Source organism: Dipodomys spectabilis, unplaced genomic scaffold (assembly GCF_019054845.1).
Source record: "Dipodomys spectabilis isolate Male_0828 unplaced genomic scaffold, ASM1905484v1 ptg000118l, whole genome shotgun sequence".
Taxonomy (NCBI): Eukaryota; Metazoa; Chordata; class Mammalia; order Rodentia; family Heteromyidae; genus Dipodomys; species Dipodomys spectabilis.
Genome location: NW_024870795.1, coordinates 6,290,524 through 6,316,671, shown reverse-complemented (window position 1 = coordinate 6,316,671; position 26,148 = coordinate 6,290,524). Strand labels below are relative to the sequence as shown.

At 48.5% G+C, this 26,148-nt stretch overlaps 1 protein-coding gene across 1 annotated transcript in view; it reads right to left on the bottom strand.

Moving 5' to 3' along the window:
* Positions 1 to 1,388: 1,388 nt before the first annotated feature.
* Wdtc1 (WD and tetratricopeptide repeats 1) overlaps positions 1,389 to 26,148 on the bottom strand; it is a 52,010-nt gene continuing 27,250 nt past the window's right edge. The window contains exons 4-16 of the mRNA XM_042688601.1: positions 25,464 to 25,510; positions 24,500 to 24,611; positions 20,305 to 20,492; positions 17,685 to 17,867; positions 16,070 to 16,164; positions 15,603 to 15,718; positions 14,032 to 14,107; positions 13,087 to 13,195; positions 12,173 to 12,346; positions 8,962 to 9,197; positions 7,102 to 7,285; positions 5,385 to 5,577; positions 1,389 to 3,314 (exon numbers count right to left, since the gene is read on the bottom strand). Of these exons, the coding sequence (XP_042544535.1) occupies positions 3,117 to 3,314; positions 5,385 to 5,577; positions 7,102 to 7,285; positions 8,962 to 9,197; positions 12,173 to 12,346; positions 13,087 to 13,195; positions 14,032 to 14,107; positions 15,603 to 15,718; positions 16,070 to 16,164; positions 17,685 to 17,867; positions 20,305 to 20,492; positions 24,500 to 24,611; positions 25,464 to 25,510 (1,911 nt within the window). The 3' untranslated portion in view covers positions 1,389 to 3,116. The remainder of the gene's footprint in view (positions 3,315 to 5,384; positions 5,578 to 7,101; positions 7,286 to 8,961; positions 9,198 to 12,172; positions 12,347 to 13,086; positions 13,196 to 14,031; positions 14,108 to 15,602; positions 15,719 to 16,069; positions 16,165 to 17,684; positions 17,868 to 20,304; positions 20,493 to 24,499; positions 24,612 to 25,463; positions 25,511 to 26,148) is intronic.

Here is a 26,148-nt window from a genome sequence, read left to right as displayed (position 1 = left end):
CAGCCAATTTCAGGGGGCTAAGTACAGCATTTAAATTTGAGAAGTACTACTAAGAACTAAGAAAACTACTGGCTCCCGGGAGTTTGCAGCTTCATTACACGACTGCCTTACATCACTTTGACATCATTTTGAGAAGCTAAGTTGCTGACAAGAAGCAAATGCAAATCAGTGCATAACAGGAAGTCTTGGTAATAATGTCTATGTCGATTAGAGTTTGACAAGTTGTGCAGTGCCAAACAGGTGAACAAATCTAACTGCAGTTATTTAACAATAAAATGAATATACGTTCCAATTATGTGTATTAATTTTTAAATGGCAACTTGTTAAGACGTAAGCACTTATTTAGGGATTTGGGCATCACTACTTAATTGAGCTGTTAGCTATTTCTTTTGGCTTTAGGGCTCCAAGAAACTTACTAGCATGCTAACAGCATTGAGCACATTTGGAATCTTCTGGTTTAAGAGAAGAGCTAGTAATCTAGTACACATAAAAAAACTGCAGATTGTCGGGCTGGGAAGGTGGCTCAGTGGTAGAGTGCTAGCCTTGAGCTGAAGAGCTGAGGGACAGCGCCCAGGCCCAGAGTACAGGCCCCACAACTGGACCCCCCAAAAACAAAACAAAAAAAAACAACTGCAGAAGTGTTAGCTGGTGCCAGTGGCTCATGCTTGTAATCCTAGCTACTCAGGAGGCTGAGATCTAAGGATCATGGTTTGAAGTCAGCCAAAGGCAGGAAAGTCTGTGGGACTCTTATCTCCAATTAGCCACCAGAAAACCAGAAGTGGTCCTGTGGCTCAAAGTGGTAGAGTGCTAGCCTTGAGTAGAAAAGCTCATAGATAGCCCCCAGACACTAAGTTCAAGCCCTATGACCATTAAAAAAAACAAAAAACAAACAAAAACTGCAGGTTGTGAAATCAGTTTAGCGGGCTACAACCAGAATTTCCCTCCTAATAGAAAAGTAGATAGAGCATACATTACATGTATAATGGTGCAAAACTTTTCTTCATTATCACACACACACACACACACACACACACACACACACACACACACACACTTCTAACAAGCTAGCATCTGTATCTTGAATCACACTGTGAAACTCCATTCTTATTTGGGTTCTAGTTTTTAAAAAGTCTGAAAAACCATCAAGATTCCAAGTCCCTTATTTTATAGGGGAGAAAGCCAGTGAGTAAAAGCTGATTATTGCAGAATTACAGTTGCCAGTGCTGGGCTTTGTGTTCTATCCTGCTGGGCTGAGTGGCCACTGCCCAGTGATCCTGCAAGGCAGGCCTCATTCTGCCTGGTGGAGGTGTGGTCACTCAAGGTCACACAGCTAGGGAGGGGAGGGACCCAAGACCCATTTTTACCCCACAAATGCCACTGGCCACAACTAGAACAAAATGGTTTTAATCAATTGCGTCACCCTCACTCTCCTGGGAGCAGAGCAACAAAAAGGCTCGGCTCCTGCCCCAGAGGACAGTAAGGCTTATGTGTCTCTCCACACTGCAGGGCCCAGGCTGGGCAGGCAGGGGTGGGAGGTGGGAGGCAGTAGGCAGGAAGGGAAGAAATGGTGGGTGGCTGGAACACAGGAAACCAAGGGGCCCTGGCCAGTTCTTATGTCCCAGGGCCTAGCCCCATTATCCCCACTCCCCAGCTAGAGAAAGGTCATGGAGAAGAGACAGGGGAGTGAGTCCCAGCAGCGGGAGAAGCAGCAGCAGCTGTTCCCTTCACCAATAAATATACTTCATTACCAAGCTAGAAGAGGGGTGGGAAGAGAGACTGGGGTGGGCAGGCAGGGGGAGAAGCTGCCACCTGTGTCGCTGGGATTAAAGCAATGAGATGGTGCCAGACCCCCCACCACTAGTTTCACCCCCTACCCTGTCTTCTTAAAACTGTGAAAAAGCTTTTAACATGGCCCTCCTGTCTCCAGGGCTGCTCTGAAGCCTGACTGAGAGGAGGCACCTGGCAGAGACAGGGGCGAGGGAGGGTGGGAGGGAGAGAGGGAGGAAGGGAGGCTGCTTCTCCCCAGAGGCTGCAGCTGGAGGGCTGGAGCCAAGGAAGCACGGAGGGGATGGAGGGGGGGGGGCGGGGGAGGGAGAAGGGAGGGAGGATGAACCAACTACCCAAGTAGCTCCAGAGCCAGGAGCCAAGGGGGGCAGAGGGAGGAGGGGCTTGGTGGGGTTAACCACTGCTGCATCCAGTGTAAAGCTTGGGGCTGCTGAGGAGGGAGGGGGCTGAGCTGGAGACTTTCCCACCCCCTCTCCCCAGAGCAGCAGGGGGACCGAGAAAAGCCATCACTTCTTTGGTCTTTGTGGCGGCTCAGCATGTGGGGTGGGAAAGAGGGCAGAGAGGGCAGAGCCGGCCTGGCTGGGAGCTCTGGCAGAAAGGTCACAGTGAGGCCAAGGAGCGCCCCAGGAGAGTGGCCACGGTGCACAAAGTGGCTGCGTGGATGCAGTGCCCAGACCCCCACCAGGTCCCTCAGAAAGGGCAGGGCCCCCAGAGGTGGCCAGCGTGAGTAGGCCTGGGCGAGCAGAGCTGATGCCCAGGAGGGGAAGTGAGAAGTTCCACTGCCACCAGGGCATGTGGCTGGCCGTGCCCACTCCAGGGCTTCCCCCTCCCTTTCTGCCACCCTGACGCTGGTGGCTGTGGAGGGACTTCCCTGAAGACCACAGGAGGGAGGAGAGTTAGCCCTGCAGGCAGGAGAGCAAGTGGCAACAGGCCAGGCCTAGCTGGGAGCTCCACTCTCTTCCGGCTGCCAACTGAAGGGCAGGGCAGTCCTTGAAGACAGCGGCAGCCCTTGGCCCCCACAAGACAGAAAGGGTTTTGAGTCAGGCCAAGCCGTCCAGGGACATGGAAGCAGGAGGTGGGGGCACACGGAGGGGGCATCCCCTCTTCTTTCTGCTCAGGGCTGGGAAAAGTCAAGGGACACTCAGCCCAAGAGTGTAAAAGCCAGTAAGTTGCAGCAACCCCCACCCCCAATGCCAAACTAACAAACAAAACAGGGGAAATGAAAAATGGGGGTGGGGGTGGAAGACAAACCAAAACAGAATCCCTTGACCTCCTGCCCAGGGAGGAGGGCCCAGCCAGTGGCTGGGGCTGGAGACAGGGGCTAGGCATATCTAGCTGGGCCGGCACTGCACTTGGCCCTCGGAGCTGTCCTCATCGTCAGAGGCCCCGGCGCCCCCGCTGCTCAGGCCTGTGATCCGGTAGCCCATGTTGAGCAGCATCACCTCCAGTGGGTCCGCATTCATGCGCCGCTGGTTGGCTTGAGAGGCGCCTTCCATGTCTTCCACAACTCGGCCTGTGAGGTCTTCACTCTGTGGCGGAGGAAAGGGCAGCTCCAGAGGACTGGGGTGGGAGGGCCCCGGGGGCACACACTAGAGCTGGGAAGGGGAGGGAGGGCAGGAGAAGACAGACCCACACACACTGGGAGATGTACAGGTGCGGTGTGCCTGGTGGAGGGAAGCACATGCACGGGGCGGTGTGGGGTGTGGGGAGCGAGGGTGGCCCAAGGCCACACCAGGTTATGTGTGTGTGGTGGGCGCAGCAGGTAGAGCCTAAGGAGCACACACTGGGATGCAGCTGGGGAACGCAGTCAGTCTATATGGGAGTCAGTCTATATGGGAGATGGTCTATATGGGAGACGGTCTATACGGGAGTCGGTCTATACGGGAGACGGTCTATACGGGAGACGGTCTATACGGGAGTCGGTCTATACGGGAGACGGTCTATACGGGAGTCGGTCTATACGGGAGACGGTCTATACGGGAGTCGGTCTATACGGGAGACGGTCTATACGGGAGTCGGTCTATACGGGAGACGGTCTATACGGGAGACGGTCTATACGGGAGACGGTCTATACGGGAGTCGGTCTATACGGGAGACGGTCTATACGGGAGTCGGTCTATACGGGAGACGGTCTATACGGGAGACGGTCTATACGGGAGTCGGTCTATACGGGAGTCGGTCTATACGGGAGTCGGTCTATACGGGAGACGGTCTATACGGGAGTCGGTCTATACGGGAGTCGGTCTATACGGGAGTCGGTCTATACGGGAGTCGGTCTATACGGGAGACGGTCTATACGGGAGACGGTCTATACGGGAGACGGTCTATACGGGAGACGGTCTATACGGGAGTCGGTCTATACGGGAGACGGTCTATACGGGAGACGGTCTATACGGGAGTCGGTCTATACGGGAGACGGTCTATACGGGAGACGGTCTATACGGGAGACGGTCTATACGGGAGTCGGTCTATACGGGAGACGGTCTATACGGGAGTCGGTCTATACGGGAGACGGTCTATATGGGAGTCGGTCTATACGGGAGACGGTCTATACGGGAGACGGTCTATACGGGAGTCGGTCTATACGGGAGTCGGTCTATACGGGAGTCGGTCTATACGGGAGTCGGTCTATACGGGAGACGGTCTATATGGGAGACGGTCTATATGGGAGACGGTCTATATGGGAGACGGTCTATATGGGAGACGGTCTATATGGGAGACGGTCTATATGGGAGACGGTCTATATGGGAGACGGTCTATATGGGAGTCGGTCTATATGGGAGTCAGTCTTTATGGGAGCTGTCGCTGCGCTTCCCCGTCTATTGTTCCACTGCACTCGCAACAGTCCTTTCTTAGTGTTCATTTTCTTCTCCTCCCCAGGAAGCTTCCTGGAGGGGCCTTTTTTTTTTTTTTGGTCGGTTATGGGGCTTGAACTCTGGGCCTGGGTGCTGTCCCTGAGCTCTTCAGCTCAAGACTACTGCTCTACCACTTTAGCCACACACAGTGCTACTTCCAAGGGGGGCCTCTTTTTAAGTCATGTTAAATTAGCAACTTGTCCGCTAGGAAAGGGGAGGAGGTGGGGCAGAGAGGCTGGGGAGTCCTCTGGTGGGTGCACTGAGATGGAGGTACCACGCCAGGCTGGACAGTGGAGGCATGGCCTCTCAGTCCTCACAGCAACCCCTGAGGAGGTGCCGGGATGGCTGGACCCTGTAGGTGTGAGTAGGGGTGCAGGTAGGAGGAAAGCAGGGTCCCACACACTTTCCTGTGCCTGAGGGTCCGCTGGTATGTGAGCAGAAGGCCCCCTCTCATGAAGGGCCACTGCTAGTCTGCTTGTCTGCCCTGTACCCCCGTTCTTAGGGTATGGGCACATCAGGAAGGCAGATACCAACTATTGCTCCTGGAATTGCCTACTGCATTCAGAACGTTGCAGAACCTGAGGTCCCCTCTTTGGCCCCGCCTTAGTCATCTCAGCAGCTGCAAACCTGTGTAGCTCATTTCTCAGTTCAGCCCCTCTCTGCTGGTCAGCCAGATGCTCTGCTCTGCCCAGGGACTTCACCCTGCACAAGGTCTGGCTTTGGCCACTTTGCCTGTACCCTTACCTCTGGTCGAGGGTTCCAGAGTCGCACAACAGGGTCAATGCCACTAGTGGCCAGGAAGCAGTAGCTGGGATGTGGCTGCAGGCAGTTGACAATGGACTCGTCCCCCTGGAGTACGCGGACTAGGTTGGTGGTCTCCTTTTCCCAGATGAAGAAGGAGCCATCGTCAGAGCCACTGACGATGTACTGAGCATTGCTGGCAGGGGGGCAAAGGGCAGGGAGAGGTCAGGTGGGGCCTTCCCTGCAGCCCCAAGTAGAGGCTCAGTGGGGAACAGGAAAGTCTAGAGCCACTGGGTTCCTACACTCAAGGTCTGTCTTTGACTCAAAACTCCCACGCACCTGGAACTCTTTCCATGCTGCAGACCCTAGTTACTGTTCCCTTCGATCTAGGGCCTGCTACTGCCAGCAGCCCTCTAACATGGACCATTCAAAGTGCCAGAATCAGATACTGTTTCTCTGAGGTCTCTAAGAACACCCTCATCTAACCCTTCCCTCAGCAACCCAAGGCTTCTTCATCCAGACCCCTAAATCCTACAATACATCTACAGCAGGGGGGTTTTGGCAGCTAGATTTTTTTTGGGGGGGTCAGTCATAGGGCTTAAACTCTGGGTGCTATCCTTCAGCTCTTCAGCGCAAGGCTAACAATCTACCAATTGAGTCACAGTACCACTTCTGGTTTTCTGAGTGGTTTATTGGAGATAAGAGTCTCTTGGACTTTCCTGCCCGGGCTGGCTTTGAACCATGATCCTCAGATCTCAGCCTCCTGAGTTCCCAGGATTACAGGCGTGAGCCACCAGCACCTAAACTTGACAGATAGATTATGTACTCATGTTCATAGGTCTTATCTACTGAAAGTCTAAGCATCTACAAAGGAAGGCTAAGGTGATGGTGTATAAGAAACAGGCTTTGTTTCTCAGTATGTAGGGCACAGTTGTAAGCACACAACAGTTGTGCCAAGATCTCAGCTTTTGGGGGCTCTTGACTTGTTATTTCCCATTAGAGAAGCTCCAAACATTTTAAACACTAGGGCCCCAGGCATGGTGGTATTTGTCTGTAATCTAAGCTGTTCAGGAAGTAGAAATAGGAGGACTGAGATATGAGACTAGTTCAGGCAAAAATGTATAATCCTATCTGAAAAGACTAGGCCAGGTGCTGGTGGCTAATTCTAGCTACTCAGGAGGCTGAGATCTGTGGATTGCAGTTCAAAGCAAACCTGGGCAGAAAAGTCTACCAGACTCTTAGTATCTCCAATTAACCACCAGAAAACCAGAAGTGGCATGTGGCTCAAAGTGAGTATTAGCCTTAAGCAAAAGGACTCAGGACAGTGCCCAGGCCCTGAGTTCAAGCCCCATGACTGACAAAAACAAAAACAACCCCCCCCCACAAAGTGCAAAAACATTATCAAGCAAGTGTGGAGTTCTATCCCCACTGCCTCCTTCCAACAAAAACAAAAACAAAAACCACCAGGCTCTAGCCCATGCAGACAGTCAGAAGTGAGGGATGCTGTACTTGGGAGTTTCTCCTGAGATCAGGGGATGGCTCCCGGGGTGGGTATGGCTTGTTTTATATCATAGATGCTAAAAGTGAGGCCATATGAACAAAGGTACAGAGGTAGTATGGGGAGTTGAGAGTTTTCTTATAAAAGCATATGTCTGTAACCCACCCACCCCAACTCCTGTTGCCAAATGGGTATGCCCTCCTCCTATTTAGGGCCTCAGACCTGCCAAAGAAATTCGCCTCCTTGATATCCGTCGTGGTGTTGCAGTGACCACAGTAGCGGAACTGATAGTCGTAGCTCCGTTCCCGTAGCACCATCTCATCTTCTGAGATGGAGTCCTTGCGGCTTGTGCTCCGGAGGCGGACTGGACCACCACCACCACCACCACCAGCTCCCTTCTTGTCCTCTGGGGGCAAAGACCAAGGAAAGGAGTGAGTCTTGCCACTCCTTCTCCATTTTCCTCCATTCTTGGCCCTGTTTTTCAGTCCAAGTACTGGCCATGTAGGGCTGCCTGCTCTACCTACTCTGGAAAACTGGAAAAGGTTGCGGGAAGATGGATCTCTGGATCCAGCTATCTTTTAAGAGGAAACCTTTCATAACAGGAGAAACCTGGTTTAGTTTCCCAAATAAAGGTTTGACAGACCCAAGTTATTAAGGATCCCAACAGTAGCATCAATCAGTTAACAGGTAAAGTATGCTAGTTTTCTTTTTTCTTTCTTCTTTTTTTTTTTGGTTGGTCATAAGGCTTGAAAACTCTGGTCCTGGGCACTGTCCCTGAGCTCTTTTGCTCAAGGCTAGCCCTCTACCATTTTGAGCTATAGCGCCACTTCTGGTTTTCAGGTGGTTTATTGGAGATAAGAGTCTGACACACTTTCCTGACTAGGCTAGCTTTGAACTGTGATCCTTAGATCACAGCCTCTTAAATAGCTAGGATTACAGGCATGAGCCACCAGCACTTGGCTACTAGTTGTTTTTTTTTTATTTTAATTCCTTAAAAGTCCCCAAGCCAGGGACTCTCTGCCTCCCATAGCCACTTTGTAAACTCTGTATCCCTCACGTCTCTTCCTGAAGAAGCCCAGACCAGCATCAAGCCCTTATGCCACTTGGGGCTCCCTAGCACTTGTCATTTTCTTTGCCTGTCTTGCGGTGCATGCTTACGTCATTAGGTTGTGAACTCCACAAACACAAATCTCATCTGACAGAATCACAGCTGTATTTCTAGGACCTAGCACAGTGTCTGGCACATGGTATGTGTCTGATAACTAAACAAAGGAAAGACTCCAGGGCTAGTAAATTGGAAGAAAGGGGTCTGCCTCCAGTGAGCTCATCTTCCTTCCACATTTATAGACCACCCCACAACAATCCAGCTTGCCCTCCAATGCTAGCGAGGAGAGCTGCAGAGTCTTGTGACCTCTGTGCAGGTGAGGCAGTGAACTGTGTGGTGCCAAAACTGAGGGGAAAGCTGAGGCATTTCTATTGCCTTGAACTGCCACTTCTGTTGCACTTGTACAGGCTGGAACAAAGGTAAAACCCAGCCTAGTGAGCTTCCAAGGCCAGTCTGGGAACAGGAGGGAAGACCCAGCAGCCTGGGCTCATTGTACTCCTATACCAAGTGCCTCAAACATACCCTAAGTGGCTGGGTAGTCATGGCTCATGCCTATAATCCTAGCTACTCAGGAGACTGAGATCGCAGGATTGAGTTTGAACCTAGAGGATCATGGTCTGATGTCTGTCTGGGCACAAAAGTCTGTGAAACACTATCTCCAATCAACCAGCAAAAAAGCCAAATTGGAGGTATAGCTCCAACAGCAGAGTGTCAGCCATGAGCAAGAAAGCTGAGTGACAATGTGAGACTCTTGAGTTCAAGCCGCAGTACTGGCACAAAACAACATACTATAACCAATCCAAACTCTCAGTGGGAGAGCTAGCATTTCTCAGAGACTGGGAGACTATTGTCTTAGGTTAATGATTTCTGCATTAGCTTCTGAATCCGAGCTTCTCCAATCCCACAACTTCATCCTCTCCAGAAGGTTCTCAGATAGGTGAGTGACAGCCACCCCTTCCTCCTCAGTGCCCACTCACCACCGTCATTCTTGGAGAAGAGGGCAGCTGTGATATCTCGGCCCAATGCGTCACAAGCACTGCTGTGGGCCTGTTCTGGGAACTTTCCTTTGAAGTCGTCCAGGCACTCCATGGCCTCAGCCACATACTTGAGCTCAAAGAGGCAGCGGGCCAGGCGGAAGTGTGCCTTCAGGTGGCAGGGGTTTAGGGAGATGGCCTTGAGGCAGTCCCTTAGGGCATCATAGTGGTCACCGTCCCTGGGAAGGTAAGAGAATATACCTTAGAAGTGCAGCCACACGGCAAGCAAGAGGTCTACTTCTAGTCTACTTCCTGTAATCATCGTAATCCATCCTGAACAGACCTCAGGGTTTTGGGACAAGGGGACGAAGGCCTAGCTCAGCCCAAGCTTCTCTCCCAAGGAGATAGAACACGCTAAAGCCAAGAGCCCTGAAGGCTCGAGGCAGCAATAAATGGTGTCAGGCTGCCCCCTGCTGGACGCTGGCTGCAACTGTGCACTGCTCACCTCAGGCACCCGCAGCTCTGCAGCAGAAGGCCTGGCATCCTGCCCACCTCAGGCTCCCCAAGCCCTCCTTCTCTTTTTCTTCATCCACCTCCTCAAATCCCCCTGCTGGCCTTCAAAGCAATGTCCAAAGCAGGGGGCCCTCAAGGACAGTTCTAGGGCCTGGGGAAGCCAGAAGTGCCAGGCTGGGGGCTCAGGGTCTGACCAGCAGGCAGCAAACCCTCAGCCAGACCCCCCCCTGTCCTGGCTGACTGATCCGCAGCAGCTGTGGCCTCCACCTCCTGGGGCTGGAGGATGGGCCCTGACTCTTTGGCAGAGTCAGCTTTCTGGAAGCTGCTGGCGAGGGGGCTGTGCACGCCAGGAGCTCCAAATTGTCCCCACTCATGTCTCCAACCTAAAGTGTGGAGGAAAGGAAGGAAGTGGGAGTGCTTTTTATTGTGTGTGTGTGGGGGTGTGACTGGGAGGAGGTAAATGAGAAGCCCCTCCCTTTTCCAACCTGTACTATGATACAGGAGGCGCCTGGTCCCTGGAGACCCATCGCCGCTTCTCATCTGGACAGCAGATAGGTTTCGCGCACCACTTCCCTTGTTGGAGACTGTTTTTTTCCTCCCCGTGCTGGGCCAGAGTGGACCCTCGCTAAGCAGTAAGCATCGCTCCCTAGATCATAACCCTCCTGCACACGAAAGCAAGTCTGACAAGGGAAGCCTCATCCTGACCCTTCTTTCTCCACAGCACTCAGAGGGAGCACATAGCAACAGCCAGGCTCGCACCAGGGACCAGTGTCTCAGCAGTGTGGGGGCGGGCAGGCAGGAAACGGAGATGTTTTGATGGTGTGGTCTGCGTCAGAATGAGTGGCTATGACGAAGGAGCAGGCACTGTTTGGAAACCCAATTACTGCCTGCAAGGTGCCCCTCAGAGCTCTCCGAAAGAGCCAGACCTGAGACCAGCCAGGAGCCAGAGGGTGGGCTGCTTCTAGGAGCAGATGGTAGCCCTGGGGAGACCGGCCTGGGACAGAATGTGACATTCTAGGGGTCACTGGCAGGCATGTGGGGATGAGGGTAGAAAGCAGGCTGCCCCCCCACCCCCCGGGCTCACCCATCCTAGACGACTGACAGATCAATCTCCCTGAAAGGACAGCACTCTGCACATCCCTCTCATGCTCAGACCCTCCAGTAGCTGCCCATCACACACTGAATCAAGGCCAAACGCCACCGCTCTGCATTCCAAGCCCTTTCCAGGCCAGCCCCAGGCTACCTCACAGACTCATCTCCTGCCAGTCCTTTCCCGAATCCTCTGCTCCAGCCAAATAGATTTGCTGTTCTGAAGCAAGCTCTTCAGTCAGTCCCCCGCCCCCACGCCTTTGTTCACACCATTTCATCTCCCTGGAATGTCCTTCCCCACGGTCCCCTCCTCCCCTTCATCTCCTTGTCTAAGCCTGCCCACACTTCAAGCCCATTCACACTCTGTGTCTTTCTGATGCTTCCCTGATCCCCAGCTAAAGTGACCCAACTCTTCTTGATGTCCATAGCACTTTACCTGACCACTCACAAGACTTCCTGCCTCTTTCATGCTGAACTGTCTGGGACAGGGTCCTGTCCAGAGGCTGGGTGCTGAGGGAGACTGTTATAGAGTGACAGAGCTTTGTTTCTCCAGTATCCAGCACATAGTAGGAGCTCTGAGAACAAGCTCAGGACACACGTGGATTGGGAAATCAGCAACCTGTCTTACCAGTAGTATAGCTATGAAGCTGGGCTCTCAGCTTAATGCCTGGATGAGGACTGCCATGTTCTACCTAACTGTTAGGACAGAGGTGACACACCTCAGGATGGCCCCCAAATAGTCATCTCTTAGATCTGGGTGCCACCTGAACACTGCACAAATTCCTGATGCCCAAGCTGAGGCCTGTAGGGGGTGGCATCTTCCCCATCCCCCACCTACCAGCCTGCTCACTTGGGTGGGATTCTTAAGCTTCCCAAGCCTGCCTAGTTCCAGCCAGACGATGGCACACCAGCTGGCCTGTCTGGGCAGGGCCGACGGATGCCAGACGGAGCAGAAATGGCTGTGGGCCCAGCTCTATCCATCTCCAGTCCTGGCCCTGGCTGGGGGATGGGGGTCTGCCTGCTTGCTTGCCTGCTGGTGCTATAGGCAGAAGGTCTGGGCCCTGATGGTCTCTGAAGATGAAGGGCTCCTAAGGATATAGAGCTGCTCCTTTACCACCAGTCACTACACCCCAGGAGGACTCATGGACAGACTCAGACCTCTGCGTTCTTGTTTGTGCTTGGTCCAATGAGTCTAAGGGAACAGAAAGAAAATCCCAGGGCCATTGAACTATACAGAATCATTTTATACAAACTCATTTCCAAAGCAAGATTCTACCCGTACCTTCAAAATCCAGTTCAAGGACCAGTTCTCCAACTATTCTCTCAACTCCTATTTCCTCAGCACTTTATACAACAAAGCCTGTTGTCTGAGTTACTTGTGAATGTGTTCCACTTTGTTGTGAGCTTCCTTGGTGCTTGGAGTATCTGCCTATCCTCAGCCTGGAGATGGGCAGGAGAGTCCCAGGCTCAAGGAGCCCTAAGAAGTGGCAGGAGTAACTGCCGCCTTCACTGGATGCCTTGGCAACTTGGTTCCATCAGGCCCAATGCCTTGTGGTCCAGCCGCTTCATCCCGAGAGCTCTGGCCCAGGTCTCCTCTGCAGTGCCCACTTACCACTTGCGTTTCATATAGGCAGCAGCTCGGTTTCCATAGAGCATAGCATTGTGAGGGGCCTTCTGCACAGCCTTGCTGTAAAGCTGAATGGCCTGAGTCCACTGCTGGCAAGCAAAAGCCTCATTGGCTTGCTGCTTCACACGCTCCAGATATGGGGGCAGCTCTACCTGGGGACTGTGGGGGGAAGCAGAGCCAAGTCAGCGAAGTCAAACAATGAGAGTTGTTCTGCCTGAGGGCTGGCTGTGCAGGCTCTCTCAGCCTCTGTAATCTGCACTGTCATCTAGAAGAAGGAGCAGTCCTGACCCCAGCTCGGGTTGGAACCCTTGCTGGCACAGGTTCTGACACTCTGAATGGGTGAGAAGAAGAGGGGAGGGAATGAGGCTGTCCTGGGCAGGGTTAAGGAGGTTCTTAATCATTTGCTGGGGTTCACAAGACCAGAGCTGATAACCCTGGCTCCATGCTGAGCTAAGCCTTGAGACCACCCTGGTCTCTTATGGATCTCTTTATGGAGAATTGTGTTACTCTTAAGGGCTAAGAAATTTGAACACCTATGCATCCAAAGTGCAGTAGAGGGTCTGTCAGAGAGCAGAGGAAGGACTATGCTATGGGATGAGGAATAATGTATGAGGGAAGGACTATCTGGGAGAACTGTTCTGCGGGAGCAAGCTCAATGCTAAGAGGCAGCTAGCCTCTTGCTACTGGTAACCAAGGGACTGGAGCTTTAGACTGCGCATGACTGGTGGTCTACCAGGCAAGAGTGGACTCAGGAGCACTAGTCACGCTTTGAGAAGTTACTTTGCCACAGCCTCCTCCCTCTGGGATGTGTACAGATCAGGAAGAATGTTTTCAGGTCGTGATCATCCCTCTAGTTCTTAAAATGTTAACTAAGGCATGGAAAAGTCAACTGGCCTCACCTGACATGCCCTCTACTCTCAGGCAGCCGGAAGCCATTGCTGTGAAGATGAAGGCCATTAGACATGCCATTGGATACACCATTGGTGGACATCTTGCCGTTCTGGACTTCTGGCAGGGACAAAGAGAAATCAACAACTCAGGGGGAGTTCCTCATTTTTCCCTCATAGCTCTTTGGCTCTTTGGCTTCCACCACAGGGTCTGACTGTGGTACTATTCTTTTGTTGTTGGGTGGTGGTGGTCATGGGGCTTGAACTCTGGGCTTGGGTGCTGTCCCTGCACTCTTTAGCTCAAGGGGAGCACTCTACCACTTGAGCCACAGTGCCACTTCCAGTTTTCTAGTGGTTCTTATTGGAGATAAAGAGCCTCACAGACTTTCCTGCCCAGGCTGGCTTTTAACCATGATCCTCAGATTCAGCCTCCTGAGTAGCTAGGATTATAGGCATGAGCCACCAGCGTTGGGCTGACTGTGGTACTATTCTCTCAGGTAAATCTTAAGTCCCAGAAACCAAGCTCAGGCAGATGAGCATTAAATAGCAGAAAGAAAAGCCTGCGCGCCCTCTGCTGGTTGAAGAGGACACAGCTTCAGGTAGATGTTTTCCTTAGCTGGGATAGGGGAGGGAATAAAGGGTGGGGAAATGCCTTTATTGACAGTAGGCCCCAGAGGAGAAGGGAGGACAAGTATTTCAGGTTCTTCAGAGCCAAGCCACGGGAGGGAAGAACCTGTCTAAGGAGAAGTAAGGGACAGATCCTGCAGACCAACTGTTATCTTCCTTCTTACTACTGAGAGGATCACTGCAGAGATTTGCTCCTTTTGGAGTATTATAGTAAAAAAAATTTTTTTTTAAATTCAGGCTTCTTTTTCTACAGAGCTAGCAAGTTCTGAGTGGATCCCCCCTATCCCCCCATGCCTCGCCTTAGTAGAGAAGCCCTGAGGAAGAACTTACCCCCTGAGGAGTGACATTTCCTAGGTAAGAGGAAGGTGTATGGCCGCTGCTTGTAAGTCAGGTCAAACAAATAGACCTAGAGTGGAAGAATCAAGAAGATTTATGGAGGGTATGAGGCAAAGATACAATTAACCGACCACTAGCAAGGCCTTGGTAGCTATCAAGGATCTTAGAATACAGTGAGTAGTAAGCATGGAAACACAGAGCTAACCCAGGAGGTATTTCTAGGAAATGACCCTCGGGTAGGAAAATCTTTCTATCTACTGGCCCCCTGCTTGGAATGCTGTCAAATACCTGTACTTAAATTGGAAAGGTCTTCAGAAGTCACAAAGCCAAATGTCCTACAGATTGGGAAAATTGAGGCCTCAGAGAGGAAGCAAGTTTGGTCAATAACATGACTGGTTACTTTTACTGGTAAGTGCATATTATCTATTATTATTACACACTTATGGAATGCTTGCTTTCAATGCATACTTTGCTCCAGAACTCTGCTTAAGTGCTATACACTTACTTTTGTCATTCTAGAAAGAACCACATAGAGAGGTACTATTATCATCACCTCTTTACTGATGAAGATATATAGGATCAGGATTTAAGTGCCTTGTCCAGCAGCAATGTGGCACAACCAGAACTCAAACTTGGGTCTTCCTGGCTACAAACTGTTCTTCTAGGCCTCCTCACTCATCGCCATGCCAGGATAGTTTATGCTTAACTTTGTGAAGCCTATTTGAGCTCAGGTACTCACTCACCCATTTTCCAGCCCAGTTCTTTTATACATAGTTGTGCCTTGATTTGTAAGGTTATCCCCATTTTGCCTGTGTATTGTCAGCCTAGCAATGGCTGCTATTTGCAGACTATGTTTATGATAATGTTAGTCCCTCAGTGAGAGCTCAATGGCTATGAAGTAAATGAATTTATGCAAGGCTTATTAAATATCCTGACAGCACACAATCAGAAGGCTTAGCAACCTGCCATTATCAAGTAATACTTCTTAGAGGTGACCCTAAACCATAGCCTGGTTGTGAACTCTTGAACCTCAGGGATGTCCTTCTAGGAAAAATAGCAGATGAGGAAACTAAGGAAGAGAATTGCGCAAAGTCATGGTACACAGTAAACAGCAGACTAATATTTGAAGATAGGTCGGTCAATTTAAACTTGTATGTTCATTCTTAACCAAAATATTTTAGTCTCATAACTATCTCTAGTTCATTAATAAAAGAGGGGAAAAGACCAGGTAATACTTCCTAGGAATCCTTAGAGATGCCCTGTCACTCCCACAATTTAATTTTTTTATGGTCAGTTGTGGGGCCTGAACCCTGGGCCTGGGCGCTGTCCCTCAGCTCTTCAGCTCAAGACTAGTGCTCTACCACTTGAGCCACAGTGCCACTTCTGGCTTTTTCTGCTTATGTGGTGCTGAGGAATTGAACCCAGGGCCTCATGCCTGCAAGGCAAGCACTCTACCACTCAGCCACCTTCCCAGCCCCTTAATCTGTTATTTACTGTTAATTTCTGGTTGTCTCAGGACTGTGGGTGGTGGGAGGGGCAGATTCATAGCAGGCAGCAGAACCTACCTGCTCCCCTCCCATGTTGACAAGCAGCTCTGTGCCATTGGGGCTGAAGGTCACATAGGTGGCAACCAGCACTCTCAGACGGTTGTTATAGTCAGGCAGCTTCACTGGCAGGTGACCTGCAGGGAACATCCGGTCACCTTAGAGTGAGGGTTCTATTCCCCTCAAAGGGGCAGGAGACCGTGAAGATAACTAACTACATTGCAAATGAGAACCATCAATTCCATCACAGAGCAGCTACAAGTGTTGAGCCCTTAGTGTTAGCACTGAGCTAACATTATGTTTATCTCAATCAGTAAGGCTCTATCCTACAGAGAAAAAGCTCATCAAGGTTAAGTCATTCCCAGAAGGTAACCCCACGAATGGGTCAGTGGCAAACCAGAATAAAGGCCAGGTCCATGTGCCTCTTACCCTTACTCCTGGCCAGCGTGTGCACAGGAGTGCAGAGCCAGACACAGGTGGAACCCTACCTGCTACATAATACTGGGCTGCACCATCTGGAAGGGGCTTCTGTCGGTCACAGAAGGTGTGTACCCCTGCTGAAGGGTTCTGCTTCATGCTCTTTCTAGTGGGAAGGAAAATCAGACAGATTAGAATTTCAGCACTAGCTGGGCACTAGTGGTTCATGCTTGTAATCCTAGCTGTTCAGACGGTTGAGATACAAGGATTGTGGTTCGAAGCCAGCTCAGATAGGAAAGTCCCTGAGATTCTTATCTCTAATTAACCACCAAAAAGCCAGAAGTGGAGATGTTGCTCAAGTGCCAGAGCACTAGCCTTGAGAAAAAAACAAAACAAAACCTCAGGGACAGCACCCAGACCCTGAGTTCAAGCCCCAGGATTGGCACAAAACCAACAACAAAAAACCTTTAGCACTCATAGGTATAGTAGCTCACGCCACTTGGGAGGCAAAGGTAAGAACATCTCAATTTGAAGCCAGCCAGGGCAAAACGTTAGCAGGACTCAATGTTAAAGACTAAGCCTGGAGACTTTATTTCAAAAAACAAGGCAGACATGGCAGTATATCCCAGTAATCACAGCTATGTAGAAGAGAGGAGGATTTTGGTTTGAGGCTGGCCCCAGGAAAAAGCAGCCTATATGAAAAGCAAAAAAAGGCCTGGACATGACTTAGGTGATAGAATACCTGCCTATCAAGTACAAGGCCCTGAGTTCATCCCTGCCTCTGCCACCCCCTTCCCCTCCCAAAAAAGGATATTTCAATACTGCCCTTGGCGAGCTAGAGTGAATTCCACAGAAGCCAGTGTTTGTGTCTAGAGATACAGGAGGTCCTTTTCTTGACCTAAGTAATTCCAAAGGCTAGCCACTAGATGGCTGTGGGCACACATTAGTTACAGTGCTTCCCCGCAAAGAGGTCCTGCAAACCATGTGGGTCCTCACAACCACCCTAATAATATCCTCGGATCTTACACAGGAGGAAGCTAAGGTTCAAGGCCATTTCCAGACATATAATGTGGAAAGAGAAGCAGAGACTGTGACATCTAACCAAGAAGCATAGAAAGCCCAGGCTATAGGAGCAAATCAGGTAGGGATTCTCATTATGTTCTATTTATCCTTATTTTTTTTTAACAGATTCAAAATATATTTACATGTACAAAAGCAGCATGTATAAAATTATAAATCTACAACTAATTTATGGTAAGAAAATGAACAGAAAATACTACCTATAGTAATTCAGGTGACGGGATTATGGGTAATTTTTTTTTTTTTTTGGGTCAGTTGTGCGGATTGAACTCAGGACCTAAGAACATCCTTGAGCTCTTTTGCTCTACTGGTTTGAGCCACAGCGCCACTTCCAGTTTTCTGGTGGTTAATTGAAGATAAGAGTCTGATGGTCTTTCCTGCTGGGGCTGGCCTTGAACCATGATCCTCAGATCTCAGCCTTCTGAGTAGCTAGGATTACAGGTATGGGCTACCAGCACCCAGCTTGGTAATTATTATATTTCCCAAGCAGAAATAACTGTTTTGTAAACAAAAACCTTAAGCAGCCTGCTCAAGAAGAGGAGTTAACAATGATGCAAGGGGCCATGGGTTGAGGGACTCACCCGGAGGAGGCTACTCTGGGCATACCTGTGGTTGTGGATCATACGGATGTCGTAGAGCCTCACGAAGGGCCCACTAGCCCCCACCGCCAAGCAGTTGTTGTCCTGAGGATTGACCGTGAGGCACTTGGCCTCCACCAGCTGGCCACAGTACTCTGTGAGGTCAATCAGCACCTCTGAGTGTTTGCTGTTCTCCCGAAGGTCATACTGGCTGTGAGAAAGGACAGTGTTAGGGGATGGAGTCCTTCTGTGGAAGGCAAGGAAGAAAACAAGTCCTTGTTCTGCAAGAGGATCAAGAGGGCTTTGGGCCCACTACAAATACACTAAAAATACTCTTGGCATCTTTTTTTTTTGGCCAGCCCTGGGGCTTGAACTCAGGGCCTGGGCACTGTCTCTGAGCTAACACTCTACCACTTGAGCCACAGCACAGCCTTTTCTGTTTATGTGGTTCTGAGGAATCAAACCTAGGGCTCCATACTGTGTGAAGGTTCTGTTTACCCTCATACAACCCCTTAAGGTACATACTACTGTTATTTGTTTTATAGATGAGGTCCAAAGAAGTTAAATAACCTGCCGTAGAGAGTGCTAAGTGGGCAGAACTTGCTAAGAATACATTTAAACTACTTTGCTGTGTTTCTCCCTAATCTAGTTTCTTTTAGAAAACAAAGGAAGTACAGAAGTGACAGCAAAAATCCAAAGGCCAGTCCCAACAGTCCCAGCAGTATGGAAAAGGTAATGCTAAAACACCTGTCAGTGGCAGCAAATACCCTCTGCTCTAGACCAGGGAAGTTTGTGCTGTCAATACCCAGGTGCCTTCAGAGGTGAGGGCTATCACCCATGTGCTCAGCCAAGACCTCTGTACCAAGTAACTGCCTTGCCTTTGTAAGTCATGTTGTCCAGAAAGCTCTTCCTAAAACAATTTCTCATTGCTCTCCTGCCCCCCAAATTTTAGAAATTCCTCAATACTCTTACCATGTGTTTAGTTAGCTAAATACCACACTCCACAGTTTAGCTTTCAAGACCCAATTTCAAATACTTCTGATTCTCCAGTTTTCTAAATATGGGTTAATTACAACTCAGCATTCATCTTATATATGCCACTTTTATCCCTGCCAACACAAACTACTCATGTGGGGAATCCACTGTGACTTTTCTTGTCTATCCAAATTCCAACTGTTCTGGAAGCCCCAGTTATGTTATGATGATGGTAGGATACTTCCCTGGACTTATTATGCTTATGACCTTCAGACCCTACCCAATACCCTAAATGTTGAATCTTTTTTTTTTTTTCTTTTTTTCTGTTGGTCATGGGGCCTGAACGCTAGGTTTGGGCGCTGTCCCTCAGCTCTTCAGCTCAAGGCTAGCGTTCTACCTCTTGAGCCACAGCGCCACTTCTGGCTTTGTCTGCTTATATGGCGCTGAAGAATTGAACCCAGGGCCTCATGCATGCAAGGCAAGCACTCTACCATTGAGCCTCCTTCCCAGCCCCTAACTGATGGATCTTATATAGTGGTCAGTCAAGATCAATAAGTGCATTACAGAGTTAGACATACCATTGACCATGTGCTTTCTTTTCTTTTAGTCAGTCATGGGGTCTGAACTCAGGGCTGGGTGCTGTTCCTGAACTCTTTTATTCAAGGTTAGCATTCTACCACTTTGAATTACAGCGCCACTTCTAGTTGTCTGGTGTTTAATTAGAGATTAGAGTCTCATGGACTTTTGTGCCCAGCCTGGCTTTGAGCAATGATCCTCAGATCTCAGCCTCCTGAGTAGCTAGGATTACAGGCAGGAGCCACCAGTGCCTGGCTGACAATATGCTTTCTGTCTAAGTACTATGTTAAGGTTTTACAGGTGCTTTTTCATCTTAACACTCAGCTCAGCAATGGAGATACTATGATTACTCCTATTTCATATATGGAAGGCTAAGATTCAGAGAAACTAATAGTGAAGAGACTATTCCTTGTAAAACACTGTACAGAGCTATGATTTGACCCTATTTGACTTCAGTGGCTTGCTTATAACTGCTGGTTATGGTTTATACACAAATGTCTATTCTCTTTAAATTAGATGGTCAGATAAAAAGTTTCTAAAGAGGGCTGGGAAGGTAGCTCAGTGGTAGAGCACTTGCCTTGCATGCGTGAGGCCCTGGGTTCGATTTCCTCAGCACAACATAAGCAGAAAAAAAAAAAAAAAGACCGGAAGTGGTGCTGTGGCTCAAGTGGTAGAGCGCTAGCCTTGAGCTGAAGAGCTGAGGGACAGTGCCCAGGCCCAGAGTTCAGGCCCCACGACTGGACCCCCCCCCCAAAAAAAGAAGTTTCTAAAGAAACAAAGAGACATGGAAAGAGCCAGCTGGAGAGCCCCAGGTAGAGAAAGAAACAGCAAGTGTGAACACCCCAAGAAGCAAAGACCTGGGCATCTGGGGTGGTGAGAAGCCAGAAGGCCTGGAGATCATGCAGTGGAGGGGAGGGGGAAAGGGAGGGAGGAGGGCTAGATAGGGTAAACAAATGCTCCTAGTTGTCTGTGCACATCACTGCTGCTGGCAGACAAAGGAGTCTGGAGGGGAAAATCCAGGCTGTAGGCAGATGGGATGGCAGAGCCATCAGTATTGAGCAGAAGGGCCATGGGCTACTTCAGGCCCAGAACCTTACCGGATAAGCCCATCCTCGGCGGCACTCCAGAACGTGTTTGGCCACATGGGTGCCGTGGCGATGCGCTTCACCCGGTTTGTGTGGTCTCCAAACATGTGGATAGTCTCCTTTACCGTCAGGTCATGCACATGCACCTTGGAGTCAGCCGCCCCCGTGATCAAGATACGGTCTCCAGCATGAGGCAGGAACTGTTCAGGAGAGATTGAAAAAGGGGTTGGCCATGAAAGGCCACTGGCCTGGAAATCAGTATCTCCTTTCTATCTTCATATTAGACAAGAGTCCATCTAAGCGATTCACCGAAAATAAACTAACAACAATAGCCAAAAAACTTTCAGTATCAAGTAGTAGTCTATAAAGCCATAAAACAAAATCAGGACACATACTTTACTTGGCCAACGGTAGTCATGTCCTGTACCAAGTTGGACTACCTGAGGAGCCCTTCCCCTTTGATTCTTCCCCAAGTAAGAGCTAAGTGGATAACCATCACAGTACCATTTCCTAAGAACTTATCATTTGTTGGACACTAGGGTAGCTACTTTATCTTACTGGAAAAGATGCTTTGGCTCAAGTGGTACTATACCAGCAATAAAAGATCAGGGACAGTGTCTAGGTCTTGAATTCAAGCCCCAGGCTTTGCACAAAGAAGAGAGAGAGAGAGAGAGAGAGAGAGAGAGAGAGAGAGAGAGAGAGCACTCCATTACTGAAGTCAAGAACACAGTATTCCAGATGATTTATAGAAAGAACAAAATACTCACAAAGATTGTATCCAATAAGAAAAAAAAATAGGGTACTGTTCTATTCTCTAAAGCTGAGGAAGAAATTGGGGGTGGTGTACGTTGGATTCTTTACTTTTGAGTTTAGATTTAAGTGTCTCTCTCTTCTCTTTATCTGAAATGTTTCTGCCATCCCACATTGGAGCTGACTTGTAGTCTTGAAGGGCAACATAAGCCTGCATTTGAAGAGCTGCAGTCTCGCTTGACTTCAAATATTTACAGAACAATCCTTTTTACACATATAATTCTCAATTGCCACATGAGGACAAAGGACAGATGAAATGGACAGAATTCAATCATTTTAAGGGAAAATTAATAGTCTCTAACCCCTGTCTGGAGATAGCACACATTCCATGAACAGCAGAAACATGATTGAGCCCCTGCTACAGGGGCTTTTGCAACACTGGTCATATACTGTAGTTGCCACAAGGGGGAGCATGTGGTGAAATACTGTAAATTCATAGTTTTAAGTACCTAACCTCCCTAAGGTGAGAAGCATCTTTTTCCATGAGAGGGAGAGGGAGAAGGGGGGGGGGGGGGGGGGGGAGAGAGAGAGAGAATGCGTGAGTATGCGTGTGTGTGTTGGTCCTGAGGCATAAACTCAGGGTCTGAGTACTGTCCCTGAGCTTTTCTGCTCAGGGCTAGATCTCTACCACACTGAACCACAGCTTCACTTCCAGCATTTTTTGTGATTAATTGGAGGTAAGAGTTTCATGGTCTTTCCTGCCTGGACTGACTTCAAACTGTGGTCCTCAGATCTCACCCTCCTGAGTAACTAGGATTACAGATGTAGGCCCCCATTTCCCAGCTTATACTTAAAAACTATAATTATCTTGCCCAAGGTCTTACATGTTAGGTCTTAACATTAGGAAGTACTGTAACTATCACCAAATTGTGGTCTCTAAACTTATGATTCCAAATGGATAGTTTAGGTTCTCCTATTTGTAGGTCTGACTACAGAGACTCAAATTAGATCTAAACTTTTCAGCTTTTTGTGGTGCAGCAGATCCCATACAAATTTGTGCTGATCATCAAAACTATAAAAAAGCAAGCTAAAGATAATCTGCTGGTCATGTAAGAAGTAACTGTCACCGTTCTGCCTCTAAAAAACCCCACAGAAATGTATCCAGTTGTAGTGGCTCACACCTGTAATCCTGGCCACTCAGGAGGTAAGGATCAGGAGGCCACCTCAAAAATTAAAAATAAAAAGTGAGATTCCCATCTCAACAAATAAGTTGGAACTACTTAAAAAATAAAATTATAGTAAAAAAAAAAGAAAAAGAAGCTGCAAACAGAGATTAATGCCTATGATCCTAGCTACGGGGGGAGACAGAACCAAGAGATCAGGGTCCAAGGCTGAACCTTGTCCCAAAAATAACCAAAGCAAAAGAAGTATTAGGAGCATGGCTCAAGTGGTAGAGTGGAAGGCCCTGCGTACAAACTCCAGTTCTGCCAACAAAATTTTTTTAAATCATAGAAATGTATCTAGAGTAGGATGCTGGAATGGGCAGTAAAAACCAAAGCTTGTAAAAGAGGCAGCTTTAGGATCTGAGCTCTCTAATCTAGTTCATGGTTCAGACATCTTGTCAATCCTCTTTATATTAATAAAATATTTCTTAGCTTAGTTACGCTTTCCAAAGGCCAGTCTCATTCTTATATACACTCATTTTAGAATTTCAGAGCTGGAAAGACCCTTCCTTATAAGTCACTTCCTCCAACCTCAAATCTGGTAGACAAAGTACCCAAAGAGTAGATAATTTCAGTGGTAGGACATTTGCTACATGCAGAATGCTGTGCTACACTTTTCAAATAGCTCTAAGCATCAGACAATTCTTCCCTTCTTCAGGCCCACATGCACTTCTGTGGATTCACAGACACTCGGTCTAGGTCTGTTTTCTGGGATCAGAAAAGGATGAGCCACATGTTACTTTCATGTAAGAAGCTTCAAAGGTCTATAAATCACTTTCAAACTCTTTCTCAGCTCAACTTCCCTCAACAAGTCAAAGATTTATTTCCTATGAATAGAACACCTAGAAGTACCAATGCCAGATGGTTTAAAACTCAATTACACATACACACATACACATACACACATAGGTACTACTAGGATTTGAACTAAGGGCCTACTCTGAATTGCTTACTCTCTAGGGCTCTACTTAGACACTCCAGATCTCATACTCCTGAGTAGCTAGGACTGTTTACTTACAGGCATGCTAGTCTCATTATATAATTGAACTAAAAGTTAATCTGTGAATTACTACTTTTTTTTGTTGATCATGGGGCTTGAACTCTGGGCGTGAGCGCTGTCCCTCTGGGCATCAGCGCTGTCCCTCAGTTCTTCAGCTCAAGGCTACCATTCTACCACTTGAGTTACAGCGCCACTTCCAGTTTATTGGTGGTTTATTGGAGATTAGAGTTTCATGGACTTTCCTGCCTGGGCTGGCTTTGAACCACAATCTTCATATCTCAGCCTCCTGAGTAGTTATGATTACAGGCATGAGCCACCAGCGCCCGGCTTACTACTACTACTTTTTAAATTAAGTGATCTTTTTTTTTTTTTTTTTTTGGTCGTGGGGCTTGAACTCTGAGTTTGGGCGCTGTCCCTACGCTCTTCAGCTCAAGGCCAGTGCTCTACCACTTGAGCTACAGTGCCACTTTCGGTTTTCTAGTGGTTTATTGGAGATAAGAGTCTCATGGACTTTCATGCCCGGGCTGGCTTTGAACCACAATCCTCAGATCTCAGCCTCCTGAGTGGCGTGAGCCACTAGAGCCCAGCTAAGTGATCTTTTTTCCATTTGTTCATAGGGAGATTTTATTTTTCTTTCCTTTTTTTTTTTTTTTTTTTTTCCTTCAGTCATAGGGCTTAAACTCAGGGCCTGGGTGCTATCCCTGAGCTTTTTTTGCTCAAAGCTATCTCTCTATCACTTGAGCCATAGCGCCACTTCTGGTTTTCTGGTGGTTAATTAGAGATCAGAGTCTCCCAGATTTTGCTGCCCAGGCTGGCTATGAACCACAATCCTCAGATCTCAGCCTCCTAAGTAACTAGGATTACAGGCGTGAGAGACTGGCACCCAGCTCACAAGGAGACTATCTTTAGCCACTTGAAAAAAAAACACAACAAAAGAATAAACATGCTCCAAGAGTTCAGGTCACAATTTTCAAGAGGCAAAAAAGGAATTCAAACCCAGTGCCAATCTGCTTCTGAAGTTCATGCTCAGAACCATTCCTTGACATTTCCACTCACATTAATGCAGAGAGGAAGATGATCACGGAAAATAGATGGGGTTTCAAGCATCACTATCAGTCACTCAGACCACAGGTTTCTGTGACCCCAAGGGAATACATGGGACAACGCATTCTAACACAGGTATGCTCACAGCCCGGTCATATTTTTCACTTGCTCTGTGGCTTGTCCTGCTTACCTTGACAGAGAAGATATTTGCAGTGTGTCCAGTGTGCATGGAGAGCAGCTTCTTGTGGTGCAGCGGGTCCCACACAATCGTGTGCTGGTCATCGGAACCAGAGGCCAGCAAGCTGTGGGCAGAGTCAGGGGCCTTGACTTCTCAAGTTCTCCAACCCCCCCTTCTGCCTTCCATATTTCCAGCTGATAAGCAGTAATTAGGCCACAGAGAACTTGAAGGGCAGACATCAAAGTTACCTTGTAAACATTAGTAGGTTCTCTAATATTTTGTTCTAAGAATTTCCCTCTCTAAACATATTGTTGTGGGTGTGTGTTCGTACTAGTACTAAAACTCAGGGCCTTGCATTCTCACTTGGCTTTTTTGGCCAAGGCTGGCACTTTACCACTTGAGCCACTTGAGCTTTTTGTTGATAAATTAGAAATAAGAGTCTGTCCAATTTGTCTACCTGGATTTGTGTGACTTCTAGATCTCAGCCTCCTGACTATAATAAGACTAGTGTTTGATGAACACACTGTCTTATTATAAAAAACGGGGCTGGGCATCAGTGGCTCACACCTGTAATCCTAGCTATTCAGGAAGGTGAAATCTGGAGGACTGAGGTTTGAAGCCAGCTTTGGCAGAAAAATCTGTGTAGCTTTTTGCTGGTTAATTAGAGACTAGGCTAGAAGTATGGCTCAAGAAGTAGAGCATCAGCTGTGCGCAAGCAAGAGAGTGAATATAAGGCCCTGAGTTCAAGCTCTAGTACAGGCAAACAAAACGAAAGTCCACATGACTGGGTTTGGGTGGTTATCCAGCCTTCTGTCTACCTGGGTTATTAGTTTAAGTGTGTGTTATTATAACTATGACAGTTATGGGGTAGACCATAAGAGCAGAGAACAGCTGTTTCTTTTCATGAGGAGAAACTCCCTTCTCCCAACCTTCTCCCCCCATCCCCTTTTTTCAGCACCTTCTAGCTCATACTTACTCTCCTTTCTCATTCCACTCCAGACAGTTGACACATCCCGAGTGACCCTGGGGGAACAAATGGAGAGACGCTGGTTAGATTCTCCAGGGTAAGTCAACACTGAGAAGGGGACAGGCCTTATAATCTCACTAGACACTGAGCACCTCTGAGGTACAAAAGGCATGTTTTATCGATCCCATTTTGCAGAAAAGTAAACTGAAGCTTAGATAGTAATGAGTAATAGAAGTAAGATTAAAAACTATTTTGCTTCTGCCACTAGAAGGGACATGTCAACAGTTTCTTCAATGAACAAGCTCATCAGGAATGAAAAGTTTGCTTTCAGAGGAGTATGTGATCCGTGGGCAACCAAATAATGAGGATTAGCTTCCATTCATTTCAAGTACTTTCTGCATGCCAGATAGAGCTCAGATGCTGGGGTACACCAGTGTGTGAAACAGAGCCTCTGGTCTTCTGAAGCTTACTTCAAGAAGGTAGAGAAAGAGAACTTGGTGCAGAAGGGAAAACTGGGCTAATCATGATCTTGAGGATTTGAACTGAGGAAAAAAGAGAGATTACAACAGTTAATAGCAGATGCTAAAGCAGAAAGTGAGCAGTGAAGTTTGGGAATTCATGAATAAGCAGGAGCAGATACAAAACTACTGTTCTGTCCGTCACCTTCCCTTCTTCCTAACAGCACTGTGACTTA